Source organism: Cucurbita pepo, chromosome LG02, assembly GCF_002806865.2.
Source record: "Cucurbita pepo subsp. pepo cultivar mu-cu-16 chromosome LG02, ASM280686v2, whole genome shotgun sequence".
NCBI classification, from domain to species: Eukaryota; Viridiplantae; Streptophyta; class Magnoliopsida; order Cucurbitales; family Cucurbitaceae; genus Cucurbita; species Cucurbita pepo.
Window position 1 is genome coordinate 9,749,692 of NC_036639.1, and position 21,716 is coordinate 9,771,407.

Consider the following 21,716-nt stretch of genomic DNA (forward strand, 5'->3'; position numbering starts at 1 on the left):
AGTCATTTTTTTACTATACTCCTTTTTCGTTTTGAGTCCTTTGTTTGACATTTGAGGAAGGCTCGACTCATTTTTCTTTTTGAGTCCTTTGTTCGACATTTGAGAATTTACCAATCTATTGGCACGACTAAGTTTAGGGCATGACTCTGATACCATGTTAGATGAACATGACTCTCTACAATGGTATGACATTGTCTACTTTGAGCATAAACTCGCTTTGCTTTGGGCTCCCCAAAAGGCCTCGTACCAATGGAGATAGTATTCTTTGATTATAAACGCATGATCATTCCCTAAATTAACCGATGTGGTAGCTGATGTGGGACTTTCATCATACAACCGTATGAACTCATGAGCTCTTGTCTTTGCATCATATTAAATAACTATTATACTCCAAAGTATAATGAATGGGTTACTATATGATTGAGGAAATAATATTCCATGAATATTTGAAGTAGGGGAAAAAAAGGCAATGAGTTAAAGTGATAATCTTCAATTAAATGTCATTAATTACCTAAAGATTAGCTGGTTAAATTAGGTAAAAAGTTAAAAAGATACTTAAAATAATTAAGTACCTAAATCTAATTATTTTATAGAGTGGGAGATTTAAATCTTTCCAATAAATAGGAAGTGACATGACATTATGATCATTTAATGATATGTTTAAATGATATGCAAAATAATCAAACCACTCTTAGCTAAACAGCAGAAGAGAAGAGCTTGAGTCTATGGAAATGAGATTCTTTAGCGATACCGACACTATTAGACAAAATTAAGGAACAACTTACACATACATTTCAATCTGTAACCTCAAAATTCTCCTTCAAGAACTGATGGAGTTCTTCTGCAACTACTGTCGGATACTCTTCTTGAGGCAGAAGGGCTCCTGGCAACTCCACAAACTTGCTCACCCCTTTGGCTCCTCGTAGAGCTTCCATTTCTGCCTTGGACCTCTTTGGTGATTTTTCTGTTGATACAACTAAAACTGGCATCTTTTCGTCCAACCCTGAGAACAGTTCGACAAACTCTTCTCGGGATTTGACGGGATCAAGAAGACCCGTCAAGAAAGCAGCAGGCACGTAACGGGCACCGTCTCTTTTAGTCAATGCATATCTACTTTCAATGATTTCTGGAGTAACATTGTCAGGGTTGGCATAGACGTGAGATTTGTACTGTGATTCAATTGCCTTTTCATTGCTGACGAGTATGTTATACATCATCCAACCTACAGCAGGTGCCCTTAATGTGCCTCTAAGAAATCCATACCTGGTGATCAGGAAGTGATGAGCATAACCAATAGCAAGTCTTCATAAGGACATACGTCTCCTCAACCAAATAAACGGTGTTTTCGTTATTTAGATATTAATTAAACCACAAGCAAGCACAAGAAGCTAAGTAAAAAAAAAAAAAACAAAAGAAAAACAAAATAATCCTGAGAAGTTTCCACACCCTTAGAAAGAATGCTTTGTTTCCCTCTCCAACCGATGTGAGATCTCACAATCCACTCCCCTTAAGGGCTCAGCGTCCTCGCTGGCACACCGCCCAGTGTCCCTTCGAGGCTCAGCGTCCTCGCTGACACACTACCCGATGTCCACCCCCTTTAGGGCTCAGCGACCTCGCTAGCACACTGCATGATGTCTGGCTCTTATACTATTTGTAAGAGTCCAAGCTCACCGCTAACAGATATTGTCCTCTTTGAGATGTTTTTCTGTTGTGTGGTGGTGATTGACGAGAGATAGAGAATGGGTGAGATAGTGTGTAGCAAGTTGAAGTGGTTCAGTGACCATGAGAGGTATGGTTTCGTTTCTCTTAACCAAGTAAGGGAGGTATGGTTCTGAATTCATGGTTGGAAAGGACGTAGTGTTTGAGATCAAGGTAGAATTTCCAAGGCTGTTGACATCACTGGCCCAGCCTAGTCAGGAGCAGGGGTGGGGTTTCGGTGGTGGATACAGAGGAAAAAGAGAAAAAGGAGATGGTAGAATTATAGAAGAGGAAGGCACGGTGAGGGTGGAAAATGTGGGTTTAATATGGTGATAGTAGTAGCCGAGGTGGTTAAGGTGGTGGCGGCACTTAGCTTTAAGTGTGGTAAGACAAAGGGCATATTCCCAGAGATTGCAACTAGAATGGTTCTCAAACTGATGGAAATAGGTATGGTGGCAGTGGAGGGAAAAAGCCAAGCAAGATTGACTTCAAGAGCGAGCTCTTGTTCTAGCCTCTACATAATCGTGGCAGCGGAATCGTAATAGTTACGGTGAATCTAACACTTTTAAATGTTCAAACAATGGCCGCTAATCTTGTAATTTGGTGAATGTCATTTACTTTTACTGCTTTCAGAGGGCACGTTGTTCGGTTTCATTCTACACCTTTTGACAAAGTTTTGAACTACTGGGTCTGTAAGGTGCAGGAGAACCAATCGTGTTGTCACCTCAATTCCCAGTTCTAAAGAGCATTCAAGATACAGCATCATAAATTCAATTAATAGAACAAATAATAGGTCCAGTACCTCGACTCCATGCTGGAATCCCGACCGAATACTATAGGAAGTGGCCCAGCCCATGTGGGTGCAACAGCGGCAATGCCCCTTGGTTTCACTAAACCTCTATTTGCTGCACGAATTGTTAGTGCAGCTGCATGGCCACCTCCAAATACCACCAAATCATCTTCTGCTTTGGTAGTACAAAGATTATTAGCAACAACATAAGTAATAAATATAGTTGTAATTGAAAATCATGTTGGAAGTGAAGTTTTGGAAAGACAGAGAATGGAAGAACATAATCGTTTTGCAATGCAATCAGCATCAAAACAACCTGAAGAAAAGCTATTGTAAGAGGCCAGACACAGGCATATTATAGAAGATGGGATGCAGATAACATGCAGATAAGATGATGGAAATCTAGTTCTACAATCTTGAGCTAAATTAAGCTTTTTATAGCATGAACACTAAATAATTCTGTGTTCATAGCAGCTAGAACACCTAAGCGTTTCAACGCAACATTACTCAACAGTCATTCAAATGAGCTGCATATGTCCTTTAAATATCTTTCGAGTGTCTCTCGGCCAGTTAGCCAACAATAAAGCCTGGGAAATTCTAAACAGTTCGGAACAAGTACATTTGAAGGCTATTAAAATATTAGTATACGTTCTTACTAATATTTGAAGGTACCATAAACTGTATCCTGTGCAGTCAAGCATTAGCTTAATTTGTATTCTATTTCCATAAATTTAGAACCACTACATAGCTTAGACTTTGGACAAAGCTAGACACAGGAAAGTGAGATGGTAAGAACTAAGAAATATAAGCATTCACTTAAAAACCGAAATATTTGTAAACACAAGCAAGCTGAGTGGTTAAAGCATCTATTCCTTCTCTCAATTTATAATCATAGAAGCTCATCAAGATAAGGGCTGCAATACTAACTTGAGCTGCTTACTGGACCATCAGGAGCATTGATCAAGTCCACTAAGAACTTCTCCATCACATCAGCATTGTAATCCATCTTTGGCCTATCAGAGAAACCTAGACCAGGCCAATCAACGATCGTGGCACGCCAATTGACTTTACTATCCTTTTGTACAAGTTCTCTTGCCACTATTCTCCATTCCTCCACAGTGCTAACATCAGAAATCGTGGGTATCATGAGAATATCTTTAGGTGGATCAGCACTCTGGCTTTCATGTTCCTCATAATAGATGTTTATAAGATTGTCTTTGAATTTCCACTGCCAGTTACTAGCCTGAGCTAGAATGAAGTGTTGTATGAGATTCAGACCAACACACATACTAAATTCACAGTTTATAACTAATGATAAGAAGAGAAAATGGAAACAAACAAATCAAGTCCCATAAGCAACAAGGTCCTATAGAATTGGTCACCAATTACCACGCAACGGAATGAATCAATACTCATTTTAACAAATCCAGCAACAAGAGGTCCATAATCATTGGAAATTCTACTCTAACGGTACTCCCAAAAAGATTGGATGAAAAAAGAAAAAGGAAAGCATTTCGAAACACAATCAATTCAATATTAGAATACATGGTCAGCCGAGTGTGATCATGTACCTTTAATGGGGTCGAGCGTGTCGCCTCTGAGGAGGATTTGGAGTAATCCAGAGTGGTCGAAGCTCTAATTGTAAGGGGTTTTAGAAAGAGAGCATTATTTGGAGAAAGGGGTCGGCGGGATTTGGAGGAAAAAATGAGGGATGGCGATGAGAAGGGGTGCAATTTTGCAGAGAAAGCCATGGCAATAGTTAAAGAGGTGAAGAGCAGGTGGAATTGGAAGTGGGTTTTGCGCGGTTTAGAATGAAAATGGCGATTTGAGATTTGCAGGCTTGGTTGATACAAGGAGGCCGCCAAGCGCTAAGGTCAATAAGGGCGACGGTGGCACTGCCACGATTACCTACCTCCTCCTGTTCCTAAAATATCAAGTCCATGTCCATTACAACACTCAAATAATTTATTTTCTTTTCTTTTCTTTTTTGGATTATTATATTTAATTCACCAAAATATCACCCCCTCTAATTTTATTTTATTTTTTTCATTTTACGCATTTGAAAATAAGTTCAAAAAAAAGTTTTTAATTTGTCAATTCCGTTGTTGCCAGTCTCATGATTTTAAACACTTATACTCGAGAGAGTTTCCACTTTCCACACATTGATAAGAAATGTTCCCTTTACAATCGATGGGAGATTTCACAATCCACCTATTTAAGGGCTAGCGCATTGCTAGCACATCCAACTTCGTGTCCGTTCACAAATGGAGTGTACTCTCCTAATAGACTTTTCAAGCCTTCTTCTTCGACAACTTTCAGCTTCTTTCTCATTTTTTTAATGCCTTTCTCTTTTATTGTCCCAAATGCCACAATAAAAAAAAATGTTATGATACTTAATTATTGTGCTGAAATACCATAAACCTAGCGCTCTAATACCACTTGTTGTACCAAAATGCCACAATCTTTAGTGTTTTGATACTCAATTGTTGTAGCGAAATGACATAATCAAATATGTTTATGAATCCAACCGTTGTAGCGGAATGCCACAACTAAAAATATTATAAATTCATAAAGTAAAGATGATTCACAAATGGGTTTTTTTCCATGGAAGAGTACAGGAACTTGGAAAACTGTAAACATAAAATAGAAAAAGAAATGTCAAGAATGGGATTCGAACCCANCATTGTAGCGGAATGCCACAACTAAAAATATTATAAATTTATAAAGTAAAGATGATTCACAAATGGGTTTTTTTCCATGGACGAGTACAGGAACTTGGAAAACTGTAAAAATAAAATAGAAAAAGAAATGTCAAGAATGGGATTCGAACCCATGCCCTTTCGGACCAGTACCTGAAACTGGCGCCTTAGACCAACTCGGCTATCTTGACTTTGTTGTTACATGTTCAACATATGCAAAATTTATTTACTCATATATTTAATTTAACATTTCAAAAGCTGAAGTGATATACGAGATGTAAACAAGTTGATTCTTGTGAAGGTGAAATCATAATTTATTCAATGAAGAAAAAGAGCGAAAGAAATAGGGAGAATTTCATGGCCTTGGATGTTTCCAATACAATGCGTGGTGGGTTTTTGGTGCCCAACAGTTTCACATTTTCTAGTGTTCTAACTGCGTGTGCTGCACTTGAAGATCTTGAGTTTGGGAAAGAGTGATTGACTGTGGCGGCGACTGGAGAGGATGTTCTTGTAGAGACACCCCTTATTGATTTGTACGCCAAGTGTGGAGATATGGATGGATGCCCATTCGCAATCTACTCTCCTGGGCTGCCATCATATCTGGTTTTGTGCACAACAATGATCATTTAGTTATTTATAGAAATGTTGTTTCAAATATGCACCTGATCATATGACTTTGAACTGCAGTCCTGTTCTGTTCTCTTCATTCCATTCAAAATAGGCAGAGAAATTCATGGGTTTTTTAGCTACTCGATATATGGCAACCTGGAATTGGATAGGAGGTTGTTTGAAAGATTGCCCCATAAAGATCATATTGCATGCCCTTCATTGGTTTCAGCATTGAGAAGCATTTTTGCTGTTTCGTGATCTGCCNTTCATTTTATTCAAAATAGGCAGAGAAATTCATGGGTTTTTTAGCTACTCGATATATAGCAACCTGGAATTGGGTAGGAGGGTGTTTGAAAAATTGCCCCATAAAGATCAAGATCATATTGCATGCCCTTCATTGTGTTTCAGCATTGAGAAGCATTTTTGCTGTTTCGTGATCTGCCCACCCATATGGTTTCAGAACTTTTGCACTTTTATTGGTGTAATTGTTCATCTCCTTTTAAAGATTGTAGTATATCTTCTTTAGCTCATTATTGGAGATCCGTTCTTGTAATCCTCNGCACATTTGCACTTTTATTGGTGTAATTGTTCATCTCCTTTTAAAGATTATAGTCTCTCTTCTTTAGCTCATTATTGGAGATCCGTTCTTGTAATCCTCCTTGGGTGGTTTTGGGTTTTCCCCCCTGAATTAGTGCAGGAAAGCTTGGCTTGCATCACTGGCAGCTGCAGCAGGACTGTTATGATTGTTGTTCAGCTGCAGGACTGTTATCATATGGCAAACGACGAAGTGGAGATGGCCGAGTTGGTCTAAGGCGCCAGATTAAGGTNTCATATGGCAAACGACGAAGTGGAGATGACCGAGTTGGTCTAAGGCGCCAGATTAAGGTTCAAATCCCACTCTCCGCAAGTTCTTTTTGAGGTTTGAATGTTGGGTGAGGCAGCAGCCAAATATCTGTCCTTAGCTCCATATCAATGGGTTGGAAAGTTATTTACGTGTGTTGCAATGGCAACTCCGGGACAGTGGGCAAAGTGGGTTCCATGGGCTGAATTCAATTACAACACCTGGTATCATATTCAACAAAGTTGGCACCTTTTTGAGGTGGTTTATGGCCGACCCCACCCAAAGTTCTGCCATATAACCATGATTCATCTGTGGGGACAGCAGTGGATACTCAGCTCCCAGGATAGAGATTTAATGTTGGCGGAGGAGCTTAAGATGTTTTTACAACGCGCACAACAGTATAAGTTAGATATTAATGATTGGATTTATATTAAACTCTGTCCATAACGCCAAATATCTTTGTCGAAGCGTTGTCATCCCAAGCTCGCCACATGGTTTATTGGTCCCTATCAGGCTGTGCAAAGTGTGGGGCCATAGCTTACAAATTGGCACTTCCAGCTGCTGTCCAAGTTCATCCAGTATTTCATGTTTCTCAACTTCAAAAGGTAGCTATTAGTAATTTCCCTCAATATTCAGTTCCTCCTAATTTGGGCCTTGACTTGACGGTCCAGCTACTACCTTTGGGAGTATTAGGAGTGCGTCACTCGTCTTCAAATGCTTCGGTTTTGGAGGTGTTAATCCATTGGGAAGGACATACAACATCTGATGCTACGTTGGAGTTGAGTTCCATGATTGAGGAAAAATTTCCCTGACTTCCACGGCGAGGACAAGGTGGCTTCTTGGGGCGGGCAGTGATAGACCCCGACCCCAAATCACCGACGTCTATACACGAAAGAGATGGGAGAAAGAAGGAGCTAATGATGTAATTTTATGACTCTCAAGTAGAGGAGAGGTACATGAATGAACTGAGCTCAGATCTAAATAAGAGAGATCTCGAGGATAAAATGATTAAAAAAACATTTCTTCCTATATCAACAAGGCGCACCTTCCTTTTCGGTAACTCAATCATAGAAACTCCATGGTTAAGTGTGTATTACTTAGATCAATTCTATGTTAGGTGATCTCTTAGAAATTTTTCCAGATATACGTGAGTGATGANTACTTAGATCAATTCTATGTTAGGTGATCTCTTAGAAATTTTTCCAGATATACGTGAGTGATGATAAAATATGCTGGAAGGACTCTTGCTGGTTTGTAGGGCTAATCTTCATTCTTAAGAAGCAAGTAGATAACGTGATCATGTCATAGGAAAATGTCGGAGCCATCAGGTGCCAAATTCAGATTTTGAATCTTGATCCAAATTATGGACATGGATCGTTACAAACCCGATAATTATATTTTTGTGAGAGTTTGTTTGCAGGGTTACTTAAGGCGTTTGTAGAGAGGAGAGTATCATTTTACTCCCTTGTCATTGCCAAATTGGTAAACACATAATTCGAGCACTGTCAACATGCACAATAGTGGTTCTGTTCATCAAAACTCATCTGAAACAGTTGAAGAAATCTTTTAGTTTACAGAACCATATCTACTCTCTAACTAATGATTAATCTGTGTTGATAAATGTCAAATCAAGGTGCTAATCTTAACTCATCCAAGTAGGACCCTTCAGTTTTTTTGAAGCCTACTTAAGATGGAACTGGTTTACAACTAGCCACGCTATTTGCAACTTTCTTTGCCTTTATCAGTTTCTTTCTTTCTTAGCTAGTTTTTGCTTTGAAATTTTCCAATAACTCCTCTACATCATCTACGCTGGTCTTTGTCCATTCTGTACTTGTTTCTTGTTCGTTTCTTCTTCATTCTCTGCTCTCTCTTGGCCACAGACNGCTGGTCTTTGTCCATTCTGTACTTGTTTCTTGTTCGTTTCTTGTTCATTCTCTGCTCTCTCTTGGCCACAGATTGTGTTTTTTCAACTCCTTGACCCATTAAATCCTTCAAGTCTCTATATTTTTCTGTTTTTCTGTGAACTATGGAAGGTGAGTGCAAAACCCATCTTGCCAATGTTTTGATCTCTTCATATCTTGCACCAAATGAAGACAAATTTGTAGAGAAGAATCCTCCTGTGAAGTTTGAACAGCCGCAGCTTCCATCTGCTGTCTGTTCAAATCAGAAGGCTCTATGTGTTAAAAAGACAGCCAGTGCAGAAGCGGAGATTGGAGTATTCAGAGCTGAAAGGTACTATGGCATGAAACCGGAAGATGACAAAGCAAGAGCTGTTGAGAATTGTGGTGGCAACCAGGCAAAGAAGAAAGAACAACGAGCTGATGTGCAGTATAGGAGACAAAAGAGTAGATCAGGAACTCCAAGTGTGAGTTCTGAATCAAGTTGGAACAGTCAAGCTGCTTTATTTCCAAGTTTCTTGAGGAATTCATCTCAGAACATCCAAAATAAGACCAAAGGAAGAAGTCTGTTGGTCAACCTTAGCTGCAACAGGTCTTGTGCTGATAAAAAATCTATCCTTGTTCAGAGGAATTTGTATGAGCAAAAAGGTTCGCAAGCTTCAAGAAATGAACAAATTCATGTCATCATGGATGGAAGAAAGAAGTTTCAAGCAGCTACTTTGGTGAAACACAGACCAAAAAGTTCAATTTCTGGTGGCTCAACCAAAGAAGAAGAGATGGAGTTTCCAATTTCAAGCTCTCAGTTACAAACTTTTGCAAAAATGAAAGATGAAGATCCAAGAAAATCCATTGAAGTATTTGGCTCAAACAAGTTGGATAAGAAAGAGTTAATGGCTAAGAATCGAGAGAGGAAGCTGTCTGTTCTAAAATGGGATGCCATCCCAAAAGCTAAGGCCACTCAAACTGCTCCAAGAACTGATCAAATGACTGAAGATACCGGAAGCGATGCAAGTTCCGATCTGTTCGAGATCGAAAACATATCTGGAACCCATGGAAGGTCATTCACAAGGCAAACTTCAGATCTTATATCAAGCTCCATGACAGCTTATGAGCCAAGTGAAGCTAGCATTGAATGGAGTGCAGTCACTGCCAGTGCAGCTGATTTCTCATCTGTTGCAGACTATGATGGAAAGGAAGCCACAGCTAATAAGCCTAAAACCACAATAGTCAAGGATTTGCAAAAAGGTCACCCTGGTGGACTGTTAGGATGTAAAAGTGACAAGTCTGTCAGTATAGCTCAAACTACATACAGAAACATCGAGAAGCTTAAAGCAACAGGTTGAGCTGAGATTAATATGAAAGCTTATGATTTCCCTATCAAAGTTATGTTAAATAGCATTATTATGTCTCTAAATGTGCATCAAATAATGAAGTTTCCATTAAACACCTGTACTGATAAGCACATTTTGTTCTTCCATGTTTGGTTTTTTAGTTCTAAACTGAGAGATGCTTTTCAAATACAACCATAGCCTTTTAAGGTGGCCATATAGCTTCATTATTTGTCCATAAAAGAAAGAGAAAAGTGAAGGCCCTACAAGTAATGCGTGCCTAACAAAGCGCACATCGTTGAAATTATGTCCCTAACTGCTGCCTATGGCTGCAAGATATGTGTCACCAAGCTTTATATAGACATCCGACAGGACTGAATTGTTATGTCTGTATGATTTGGCTATTAAAATATATTTGCACCAGTAAATCTGGTTCAGACTTTATGTCCAAGTGGATCAGAACTGTTGAGTTGTTGATTAATCTTAAAACTCTCGCATGTTCTTGAATAAATGAAGAATCCCAATTAGGAAAAGTATTAAGATCTTGTGTAAGTGGACAAGTATAGTGTTTAGGGACAAGATCCTCGTGTCTTGTAACATCAAAATTTAAGGAAAAACAAGTTTATACTTGCGTTTGGAGGGTAAGAAAGTTTGAATGAGTAGTGGAAACTTTCAGCTGATTAAGTGATGGAACAGGGAAAAAAAATATAGGGTGGAACAAGTTGGGTCGGCAGCATTAAATTCTGCAACCATCTCACTGCTATGGTGGATCCCATAGGTCTTTTCCTTCCCTTTCATTGCACAGAAACTGGGTTGGAAATGTAGTAAACTCTGCATCCACCAGATTCTGGCAAATCCGTAAACAACACCGCTGGTAGATATTGTTTTCTTTGGGATTTTTCTTTCTAGCTTTCTCTCAAAACCGCTAGTAGATATTGTTCTCTTTGGGATTTTCCTTTCTAGCTTTCTCTCAAAGTTTTTAAAACACGTCTGTTCAGGGAAGTTTCCACACCTTTATAAAGAATGTTTCGTTCTATTTCCCAACCAGTATGGAATCTTACAATTCACCCCATTCAAGATCCAGTGTCCTTGTTGACACTTGTTCCTCTCTCCGATCAATGTGGGACCCCTCAATCCACCCCCTTTGGGGTCCAGCGTCCTTGCTGACACACCGCCTCGTGTCCACCCCATTTAGGGCTCAGCCTATTCACTGGCACACTGTCTCGCGTCTNGCTCAGCCTATTCACTGGCACACTGCCTCGCGTCTACTCCCTACAAGGGCTCAGCCTTCTCACTGGTACACCGCCTCGTGTCCATCCCCCTTCAGGGCTCAGCCTCCTCACTGACACACCGCCTCGTGTCCACTCCCTACAAGGGCTCAGCCTTCTCACTGGTACACCGCCTCGTGTCCACCTCCTTTCGGGGCTCAGCCTCCTCGTTGGCACATCGCCCGATGTTTGCCTCTGATACCATTTGTAACAACCGAAGCCCACTGTTAACAGATAGTGTCTTCTTTGGACTTTCCCTTTTGGACCTCCCCTACACCCATTCTCCAATTTACATTTACGTGAAATTCAATCAATGAGGAAGGGTATCCACCCAACTTTGATGAGGAAAAAGCAGTGATTGTGACATAAGGGAGGTGAAAGTAAAAAAGAAGAGGCGTTTTGAGAAGAGGGTTGTGATGAAAAGGAGGATTAGTGGGGAAAGCTATTGCAGAAGTATATTGTTTATGGATGAATGACAGCACTTACTGAAACAAAACTAGGAACTTGGGATTGGTGGAAAGAGAATATGTAATGTTTGCCACTAAAGGAGCAAGTTACTGTGAAATTTACCTGATTGGATGCTAACACACTTGCCAACCAAGCAGAACTCACATAACTTCTAAGTTCATCTGCATAGCCATTACAGGGAAATGAGAGTTTATAAGGCCATGTGCATGATGTGACAAAGAAGAAATACAAAGAAGTAGGTAAAATAAGTTATAAATGCACATGAAAGAGAGAGAGAGAGCATTAAATTAATTTGAATTGAAAAGAAAAAGAGAACATTTGAGCCTCTTGTGGCTCAATAATAAACTTGAGGGCATGGTCCAATATGGAAGGAATGTTATTGAGGGGACCAAATTGGAGGGTGGATTGATATCAAACCAGTAAGCTAAAAGGCATGTAGATAGTGAATACTAGCTTCATTTGAACCACTTAGAATGAAAGATTGATAAAGCCTCTACCTCCCTTTCCCCTTCCATTTCTAAAATTATATCCCAATCAATACAATTATTTGTGTAGTTGGAAGGAAAAGGAATAAAGAGCTATCTTTGAGTACGTCTCAATCAATCAATGCTGCTCAAGTTTCAAATAGGCATTCAAATAGGCATTTCCGTCATTCCAAATGATTGTAGTTCTTCAGAAGCTGATCTTAACAACCTTATTGAATAATAAGACCTTTAGATCTAAATATATCAAAGAATAATCTCAAAACGATAAGAAATCACTTCAAATGAAAGTAAAATTTGGATTACCTTGTTCATCGAATATTAAAGTAAGAATACTTGTTTGAGATTCAAATCATTCTTCAAGGAAGATTCATCGAGTTAAAGCTTGAACGATTCTAAGCCTGCAACATAAATTACATAGAATTGCAAAGAAACTTAGTCATTTATGAAAAGAAAGTACAAATGCTCTTTTCATGTCTCCTTGTCTACATTTCAATAATAACATACATGACTTTATATAGTCTCAAAATGTGAGTCTTGACCTTTTAAAAAACGATTCAAGAGTTAGTAACATTTATATTTTAGGCTTATAACTAGTCACGGTGTAATGCAATCGAAAATTAAATAAAAAGTCTTCAAATATATCAAGTTCATACTCGATAATTGAGATGCCTTGGTCTATGTCAAGTTGGGTTCTTCAAAAAGTCATGGGCTTAAGAAGAACATAAGACGTGTTCTCCCCTTTCAATCTCAAATTTTATAAAAAATGGAATGTCAAAGAAATTTAGTCACTCTTACCTTCCCTGAGACATTTTTAGAGCGGTAACTTTCCTATTTTACGATTATAATTAGCCATGATGTAAATATAATTTTAAAGTAAATAAAAATCATAAAATATATTAAAGAAACCACGTTTTATTATTCTTTAATGGGACATGTATTCTAATAATTTGAAATTACTTTCTTTTTCTCAGTTTACCTTATTATTTTTCAATTCGTTTTCTAGTTTATTTTAATATATATATATATTATTTATGGATCCTTTTCCCAAATGTTTTACTTATAGTTTTATTTATTTATTTATTATTTATTGTATTTAATAAAAATTAATTTATCCATCAATTTTGGAAATTCTAAAAAGGAGAGATGTTGGGAATAGAGAAGATAAATGTTATTAAAATACTTCTGTTTTATGTTGGGAGGAGTGAGATAAATTAATTATATTTGATTTTTTTAATATAACATATATAATTAATTATTCAATTTGTGTAACACATATTTACCAGTAAAATTTTATATAATTTTATTAAATTAATTGACTTACTAAAAATTATCTAATCAATTAAGGAAAATTATTGAAAGTTTATAATATATTTTTTTAGATAATAACAAAAAATAAATAAATTACTCAAATATAATATTATTATCCGATTAAATTAAACCAAAAATAGTTTTAAAATTCATAATTGTCAATCTCGTTAAAAGAAAAAAAAAAATGAATTAAGAAAAAGACTTGGAGGGAATTGAGGAGCATCGGTCAACAGAAGTTCGTTGATTTAGTGGGTACATATGATTACGTGGCAAGAGATGATTGGGTGAAGTACTAGACCCGAGATTCTGTAATCGGAGCAGATTTAAACTCCCAAAACCCTAACTTGTGTGCTCTGTGTCATTGACAATAATCTCCGAGTCCCCAACGAAAGAGAGCACCAGGACCGGTAGGGTTTTAGATACACCTCTTTCTGGGTTTTAGCAGCTCTTCCCCATGCCGAACAACATGGTTGCTGATAAGGGCAAGAAGGCTAAGCACTCTGACAAGCCCGAAGACGACAATTCCGAGGTTATCGATGAGAAACTCGTCATCTCTATCGAGAAGTTGCAGGAAATTCAAGACGAGCTCGAGAAGGTATTGGTTGATTCAATGCTTATTTGCGCTTTCACTGTATCATTCTTTCTGGTATCGTTTTTTTGGTTCTTGCGTACCCTGTGTTTGGCGTTTACCTGGAGGACAATGATGCGAAGCGATAATCGCTAGTTTCTGATCTATGTTTTGTGTTTTGTTGTGGCAATTGTGGTGGATGGGTTTGGGTTTACATTAACTCTATTGGATGCTTTCGAATTTTCTTTTACGGGGCCATTTCTTCTATTTTATGACAATTGTTGCCCAAAGCTTGAGGCTTTTTTCATGGATTTGTTTGAGAATGTCAATGCTGGCGTTCAATTGCTTTCATCTGCTCTTGGGAAATCTGATTGTTCGTTCTTAAGCCCATTGAGGACGAGTGGCGTTCAATTCGCTCTCATTGATACCCGGATAAAATGAATTACGTTAATGTTCATCTTGATTACACCCTGCGAGTTCATTGTTCCTGCAACCCAACAGCTATGAAGTTTGGGTTGTAACTTATGGTTGGGTGTTTCTGTTATTTCTATACATGTACGTGCCCCTAAATACTGGGGCAAGATGGTATCTTGCTGATAGGGTGACATAAGTTCTATTTTATAATCATGGTGTTTATTTGGTTTGATCTTCAAGATCAATGAGGAGGCCAGTGATAAAGTCTTGGAAGTGGAGCAGAAGTACAATGAGATACGAAAGCCTGTCTATGACAAGCGAAATGAGATCATCAAATCAATTCCCGACTTCTGGCTAACAGCTGTTAGTGATATCCTCTTAAACTTGTCATTTTTGAATTGATTATGAGCTTGTTGTCATTCTGAAGAGTTCCATAACTGTTTCTTCCTCAACATGCAGTTCTTGAGTCATCCCGCTCTTTGTGAACTTTTAACTGAAGAGGACCAGAAGGTATGGTTTCTCTCTTTTTTCCGTTAATTTGTTTTCAAAATTGTAAATGAAATTGCAAGTAAAATTCTCAATTATAATTGTGAAACTAATTTTGAACTCTCACAATTTGGTTATGATATTGTGAGTGTCTAAATGTCCATTAAATGTCGTTCACTGTGTTACATCTTGTGATAGATATTCAAACATCTCACCTCCCTGGAAGTCGAAGATTTTAAAGATGTCAAATCGGGTTACTCAATTACCTTTGTGAGTTCGAATTATTCCTCTATCTTGCACCCTTACAGTCATTTTTCTCCATTTCTCTTTTGTCTTTTATTGTTATTTTTTGTCTTTTTGTTCCTTACATTCTATGCCAATTTTTTCAACCAATGAACACCTTCAGGAGTATTTGTTTTATTTCTTTGATTCTACAGAACTTCAACACCAACCCTTATTTTGAAGATACAAAGCTGACGAAGGCCTTCACCTTTCTTGATGAAGGAACAAGAAAAATTAATGCTACATCAATAAAATGGAAAGAGGGAATGGTGAGAGTTGTTTTCTCGGATTAGTACTTGTATTAATTAGTCTAATATTTTCACTAATTGTTTATTGTACTCTATATATCTGAAGGGCTTACCTAATGGATTTAATCATGAGAAAAAAGGGAACAAACGGCCCCAAGCTGAGGAAAGGTTGGTTGTTAAAACCTGTTTATCAATGATCAACATAAATATATATATATATTGTATATTTTATGGTTATTTGTGAAAGCCGTTACTGTACCATCTAATTTTTGCTGGTTCATTTGTTATACAGCTGTCATCCAAAATCCGGATTAGCTATTTGAGTCAAAACTATTGTAATACTTGATTCCAATGAGGCATTTTATTTCTATATGCTAGAAATCTGTTCTCTATATTCACTAGGCTGAATTGCATTATAGAGAACAGATTCTAGCATTTTATAAACATAATTTAACACTTCAGATAGCATATAAACTTTTGAGAATATGTAGAGCATAGAACTAAATGAAAGAACGGTTAAGATAAAATCCAGCATCAAGAACACAAGAGATGATAGAAGATTTACTGGAAAAAAATGTTCAAAAAAACTTGAGAGGGAATGGAAAGAAAGGAAAAAAAGTTGCTAAGTTTCTTACAGAGGAGATAACTGAAAACTGAAGTCCAAATCTCCGGGAGATGGGGAAAATAACTGATAGAGCATTAAAAGGAAAAGACTGGGTGGAAGAAAGTGTATGTTGTAGTAATAATTTGGGTGGCTTGCTATTTTATCTCATCTTCTCTTCTTTCTTTCCCTTTCCAATTATCTTTTTACCTGATTTCAGTTTCCTCAGAGATCTAGAGATTTGTATTTGAGTTGATAATAAATAGGAATATAGCCACAGAGATATAAGCTAAAAAAATGGGGTGGTTTATTAAGTGTATGCCTCGAGACTTATTCTAGTACCACAGTTCTAAGATTGCCTTAAGGCTAAGGTCTCAAATGCAAATTATTAAGACTAAGAACATGCATTTGATTCTCATTTTTATTCTGCAAGATCTTGATACATTCAGAAACATCCATGATGGGGGGGAAAACCCTTCTGTTGGATGATAATTCATCAGTTTGAATGATTGATTAGTTCTAGATTAGTGTTTAATTTGGACACTGTTATACTTCTCTTCTCTTATTTTCTGAGAACTGAAGTTTAGATTTACTACCACGCATATTGGGTTTGTAGATCTGGAGAATTTGAGATGGAATTACTTTTTTTCTTCTTTTGTTAAAAGGATTTTTTATTTTAAAGTAATTTGTATTGAAAAGTTTCAAAATGGAAGGAAAAGGTCGTGTATTAGTCTGATGTCGTCGTAGACTCAGCTGTAATTTACTATCAAATAATGTATTAGCAAGTGGCGTACTCCTGTGGAAGAATGAGGAATATGCCTGAATGTATATATATTTATTTATTTTCCATGATCTCACTGGTAATACACTTATTCCTGTTTTGGATGCAGCTTTTTTAGCTGGTTTAGTGATACAGAACAGAAAGATATTGACGACTTTCATGATGAGGTAAGATGAGAATATATTGCATAATCTTCAGATCACCCCTACAAAAAGTTGTTTATTTGAATATGATGTTTGCATCACTCGGAGCAGGGCAGCAGCTCATGGCGTTAGATTACATATCTCACCAAGACACACACGCACACACAAATCTTTCCATATTAAAAAATGAGGAGAAGTATAATCTCTACGATTATTGCCCTTTCACTTTAAAATAAAAGCTATGTTTTAAAATTCTCTTTCGGTTGCAGGTTGCAGAAATCATCAAGGAGGACTTATGGCCTAACCCTTTATCCTACTTCAATAATGTATGTTTATTTCTACTTCTAGGTTTCCCTCTTCTCATCACACAAGCTGAAATTGTTTTTGATTGATGTTTGCTGCATGACTATTTTCTTTAACAGTTATTGTACTGTGATACAGGAGGCTGATGAAGACGAATTGGAAGAAGAAGAATCTAATGAAGAGGTGAAGAAAAATTGTTTTTGATTGTTATCGTATATATAGTTCACTCATGGCTGTTCTGTAATCTTTTGTGCGTCTGTTTCTCCATTGCTTCTTTGATGATGACTTTGTTGCTCATTGTTGATATTTCCGTGGAGAGTGGAAATAACATGGTCTTGGGATTGTGGGGTTGAGTTACTTGTTGCTAATTGAGTTCGACTTTCCAAGTGAGCTGATCACCATTTTCTATTTACCTCCTTACCTAATTTGTTCATGTTAGCAGGGAAAGGAAGATGATGACTCTGATGAGGACGATGACGACCAAGACGACGACAATGAGGCAGGTGATGATGAAGATGATGACTAGACAACTAGTGAAGTTTACATCTCTCCAAATGGCTCATTTCTGTAATAGTTGCTCAAGTATGAAGTGGTTGGTTAAAGGAGAATGTTGATCGTTTCTTGTGGTAGCCTTCTTCCGGTGGGTCTGTGAGTTCAGTTGGTCAGGCATTTCAACGCGACTCTACTTTCTCCCTAAGAGCCCTTTCGTTTTCTTCTTCTTCTTCTTCTTGTTGCCTAAATTACTCTCTCTAATATATAGATTGTTGAGAATATTATGGTTTCAATCTTATGTTTTGTTCTAATGCTAACATTGGAGTAATGGTGTGTAAAGTTATTTGGATTCCTTCTTAATGCATATGTATTCATTCTGGTTTTCCTCATCCTCTCAAAACCTCCACTTGGTGACACCTTGGTTCTGTTGTTGCCATGGCTGCTATTCATTCGGTGGAGTTCAACAATATCAGGTCTTGACTCTTCCAACACAAAATTTGATACATTCCATTCCTTCATCCCCAAAATTTGGATTTCTTCGAGATACAATTACACATTTTTATGCAATATGAATGATCAAATTGGTGTTGTTTCATGTTTTCTGTGAAGGGTGGGTCCTGCAGAGCCAGACACGAGTGTCATTCATTCCAAGGTGAAGTTACCATATAAAAGAACAAACCAAAAAAATACTTCATTAGACTAAATGGATGAGGACGAGCTGTAACCGACACTTCTGGGAAATGATGACCACCTTACACTTGTATAGACATCGCTTTTCCTTTCTGAGAGACATGCAAAGCTCTGCAGTACTTTGCACGTTTGATTCAGCTGTGTTTATCTTAGATTACATTTTTTTCCCAATTTTTGTCGCATCATAAACTCAAAAAATGACATGTTAGACAATGATATTATATGTCCCGACCACACTTTTTCACGCTTCGTTTTGCTGAAGTTTCAATTTGCATGTTTTAACATGTTACTAGGCTAAAAGATTGTGTTGTCCACGCTACGAGCGTGATTCAATCATGATTGACATAAATGTATTTGTTTAGATACGTTGTATTTAACCTTTATTTTCTGTTTTTGTTTCTATTTTTCTGCATCAGTTGTCCACTTAAAGAACCTGCCAAAGATGAAAATTTTCAAATAGGAAGGTAGTTCAAAAGCTTAGCTTTTATCCTTTTTTGGGTGAAAAGACTTGAATTTTGTACTTCATAGACTCAAAATTAATGGAAAAAAAAGGTTTTAGGCAAGGGCAAACATAGCAGGATGAAACCAAACACTTACAAAAACCACTTTAAATGACCAAAGCATGCCTACCAACTGTCATTTTCCATCCTTAGCGGCAGCCTTTTGTTGGGTATAAAAATGCATAAAAAGAAAAAGCTTCCACATCACTCTGCAACTTAAGAACTCCTTCGAAAATGGCTAACACAGGCATCCCTACTGTGGACGTTTCTCTGTTCTTAAGTGAAGGTGAAAACGAAGCCAAAAAACAGGCCCTTCAAACCATAACTGATGCTTGTTCAAGCTATGGCTTCTTTCAAATTGTGAACCATGGAATCCCCGTTGAGTTTCTTAAAGAAGCTCTGCAACTGTCAAAAACATTTTTCCACTACCCTGATGAGATAAAGCTTCAATATAGCCCCAAGCCTGGGGCTCCCCTTCTTGCTGGCTTCAACAAGCAGAAGACAAATTGTGTAGACAAGAATGAATATGTCCTCATTTTCCCTCCTGGATCCAAATTCAACATCTACCCACAAGAGCCACCACAATTCAAGTGAGTTTTTTGAGATTTGGGTTCTGTTCTTTTGATCTTGCATGTTATGTTGGATTCAAAATGGTTTGATATGAGTATTATAAACATTTTGGTTGTGGCAGGGAAACGCTGGAAGAGATGTTCCTGAAACTAAACGATGTGTCCTTGGTTATAGAGAGCATATTGAATGAGTGTTTGGGGCTTGCTCCTGGTTTCCTCAAACAATTCAACAATGACAGAAGCTGGGACTTCATGACTAATCTCTACTATTTCCCTGCAGCTGATGTGGGAGAAAATGGCCTCATTCACCATGAAGATGCAAACTGCATCACTTTGGTGATCCAGGATGATGCTGGAGGCCTTCAAGTCCAGAAGGACAGCGAATGGATTCCAGTCACCCCTGTTGAAGGAGCTATTGTTGTGAACGTGGGAGATATGATTCAGGTAAAAAAAAACACTGTTGTTAAACATTGAAGGAGCCATTGGGCTAGTGAGAGATCTGTTTGTTTGAAAGATTTTGTTTTAATGAAGGTGTTGAGCAACAAGAAATTCAAGAGCGCCACACACAGAGTGGTGAGGCAAAAGGGAAAAGAGAGATATTCTTTTGCATTCTTCCGCAGCTTGCATGGAGACAAATGGGTGGAGCCATTGCCAGAGTTCACTAAAGAAATTGGAGAGAAACCCAAATACAGAGGATTTGAGTTCAATGAATACTTAGCGTTGAGATTGAAGAACAAAACCCATCCACCTTCAAGAGTGGAGGATGAGATTAGCATCAAACATTATGAAATCAATTGAAAAATATATGTAAGAACAGAACCAACCACAGAGAAAAATAATGTAAAAGCACTTCCTGCCATCTCTATCTGTTGCTTTTACTGTCATGAAAGCTCGAGAGAGCCCTTTAAACTCGCTTGTTGTATGGTCATTTCATTTCATCATCCTACACTATGTTCAGTCTTTATATTAGAAATGTATGAAGAGAGAAAAAAAAAAAAAACATAGTGTTTAGTGGACATAGTTCATATTTGCTTCCCTTATCTTTTTATTATTGTTCTTGTTTCTTGGAAGCTTAGGTTGATTTTGGATTACTTATGGCAGCAAGCTTCACATCATCCCTGAAAATGCCAAGTTCCAGAAACACACACTGAGAGAGAGATTCAGGTTGAGGTTGGTATCTCAATTTTTGCTCTTTTCTTGATGAAACTTGTTCATTCTTGACCCATTAGATTGGTGTGGAATAGTGTTCAAGCTTTATGTTTGAGAATTCTGATTAGCCTTAGTGATAATTTAGGCCTCTATCATGTCATTTGTTTGAGCATGTTGGACGTTTATATATGTATGATATACTGGTAGGAGCTTGTTATAGGAGCGAAACGATATTCATTATATGCCCTAGAGAGTATGAAAGGATATATGAATGAACATGAGCTGTTGTTTTACGTTTCCTTACGTTTCCTTAGTATCAAGTAGGGATGATTGGGGAGTAACCCTTATTCGTAAACTTTTCTAGAGCGGTTAAGGTCTACTTGGTATGCAAAGTTTAGTTGTCACCCACAAAGGGCCCATGTATGGAGAAACAAGTGGTCGAAGTACTTGTGTGTTTATTAGAGCATGGATTACCTCGTACACACAAGACTTACCCCAAGTTCCATTACAAGGGTAATTTGAATTACGCTCAATTAGTGCAAGGTTGTTGATAGATTTAGGAAAACGAAAACATAGAGCTAAGCATATCGGAAAGATATACACTATGGCCTAGAGGGCTTAGGTATACACCCCTAGGAGTATATAGGGGTCAGGTATACCCTCCTTTATAAGGTTAACATAGGCTACATGTCATGGTAACGGCTAACATTAGGGTTAGCATATTAGTACATAGCTTAAGAAACCGTCCCAAGGTCATAAAGATGAAGTTTATTGAGAGTGTACAAGTAAGTTGCTTACGGAGTAGTTTATACCCATTCTTGTTACCCTTTGTTAACAATTATAAAGTGGGTCGTATATATATGCAGTTTAACCTTAAATTTTTTATATAATGAACAATGTCAAATTATAAATAAAATAATCAAAACTATTATTAAAGTTAGTATCCAAAAATTAAAAATTAAAAAAAAAAAAGAAAGACACGTTAAATAGTGAGTCAGCAATGTCCATAGCATGTCCATGGCCATACATATCCTTATCGAACACGTGTTCGTAGCATATCCATGCATATCCTTCTTCAACACTTGTCTAATATGGACA

The 21,716-nt window shown here is 37.6% G+C and overlaps 4 protein-coding genes and 1 non-coding gene across 5 annotated transcripts; 3 read left to right on the plus strand and 2 right to left on the minus strand.

Moving 5' to 3' along the window:
• Positions 1-610: 610 nt before the first annotated feature.
• Positions 611-4,413, minus strand: LOC111788968. Its single transcript, XM_023669570.1, has 4 exons — positions 4,060-4,413; positions 3,416-3,731; positions 2,501-2,660; positions 611-1,263 (listed from the first exon to the last, which is right to left on the minus strand). Exons 1-4 carry the CDS (start codon positions 4,237-4,239, stop codon positions 795-797), a joined length of 1,125 nt encoding a protein of 374 aa, XP_023525338.1. The 5' UTR covers positions 4,240-4,413; the 3' UTR covers positions 611-794.
• An 884-nt stretch (positions 4,414-5,297) lies between these two features.
• On the minus strand, positions 5,298-5,378 carry TRNAL-CAG. The gene has a single exon. It is a non-coding gene; the product is annotated as a tRNA-Leu (tRNA).
• Positions 5,379-8,526: 3,148 nt separating this feature from the next.
• Positions 8,527-10,090, plus strand: LOC111785290 (protein PHYTOCHROME KINASE SUBSTRATE 1-like). The gene has a single exon (XM_023665700.1). The coding sequence runs from the start codon at positions 8,664-8,666 to the stop codon at positions 9,876-9,878; it is 1,215 nt and encodes a 404-aa protein (XP_023521468.1). The 5' UTR covers positions 8,527-8,663; the 3' UTR covers positions 9,879-10,090.
• A 3,648-nt stretch (positions 10,091-13,738) lies between these two features.
• On the plus strand, positions 13,739-18,099 carry LOC111789244 (NAP1-related protein 2-like). Its single transcript, XM_023669956.1, has 10 exons — positions 13,739-13,987; positions 14,615-14,737; positions 14,834-14,884; positions 15,059-15,130; positions 15,298-15,411; positions 15,497-15,558; positions 16,882-16,939; positions 17,185-17,241; positions 17,357-17,401; positions 17,661-18,099. Exons 1-10 carry the CDS (start codon positions 13,847-13,849, stop codon positions 17,742-17,744), a joined length of 807 nt encoding a protein of 268 aa, XP_023525724.1. The 5' UTR covers positions 13,739-13,846; the 3' UTR covers positions 17,745-18,099.
• Positions 18,100-19,089: 990 nt separating this feature from the next.
• On the plus strand, positions 19,090-20,469 carry LOC111788748 (flavonol synthase/flavanone 3-hydroxylase-like). The gene is made up of 3 exons (XM_023669223.1): positions 19,090-19,490; positions 19,592-19,913; positions 20,001-20,469. The coding sequence occupies exons 1-3, from the start codon at positions 19,135-19,137 to the stop codon at positions 20,265-20,267; spliced, it is 945 nt and encodes a 314-aa protein (XP_023524991.1). The 5' UTR covers positions 19,090-19,134; the 3' UTR covers positions 20,268-20,469.
• The last annotated feature ends 1,247 nt before the right edge of the window (positions 20,470-21,716 follow it).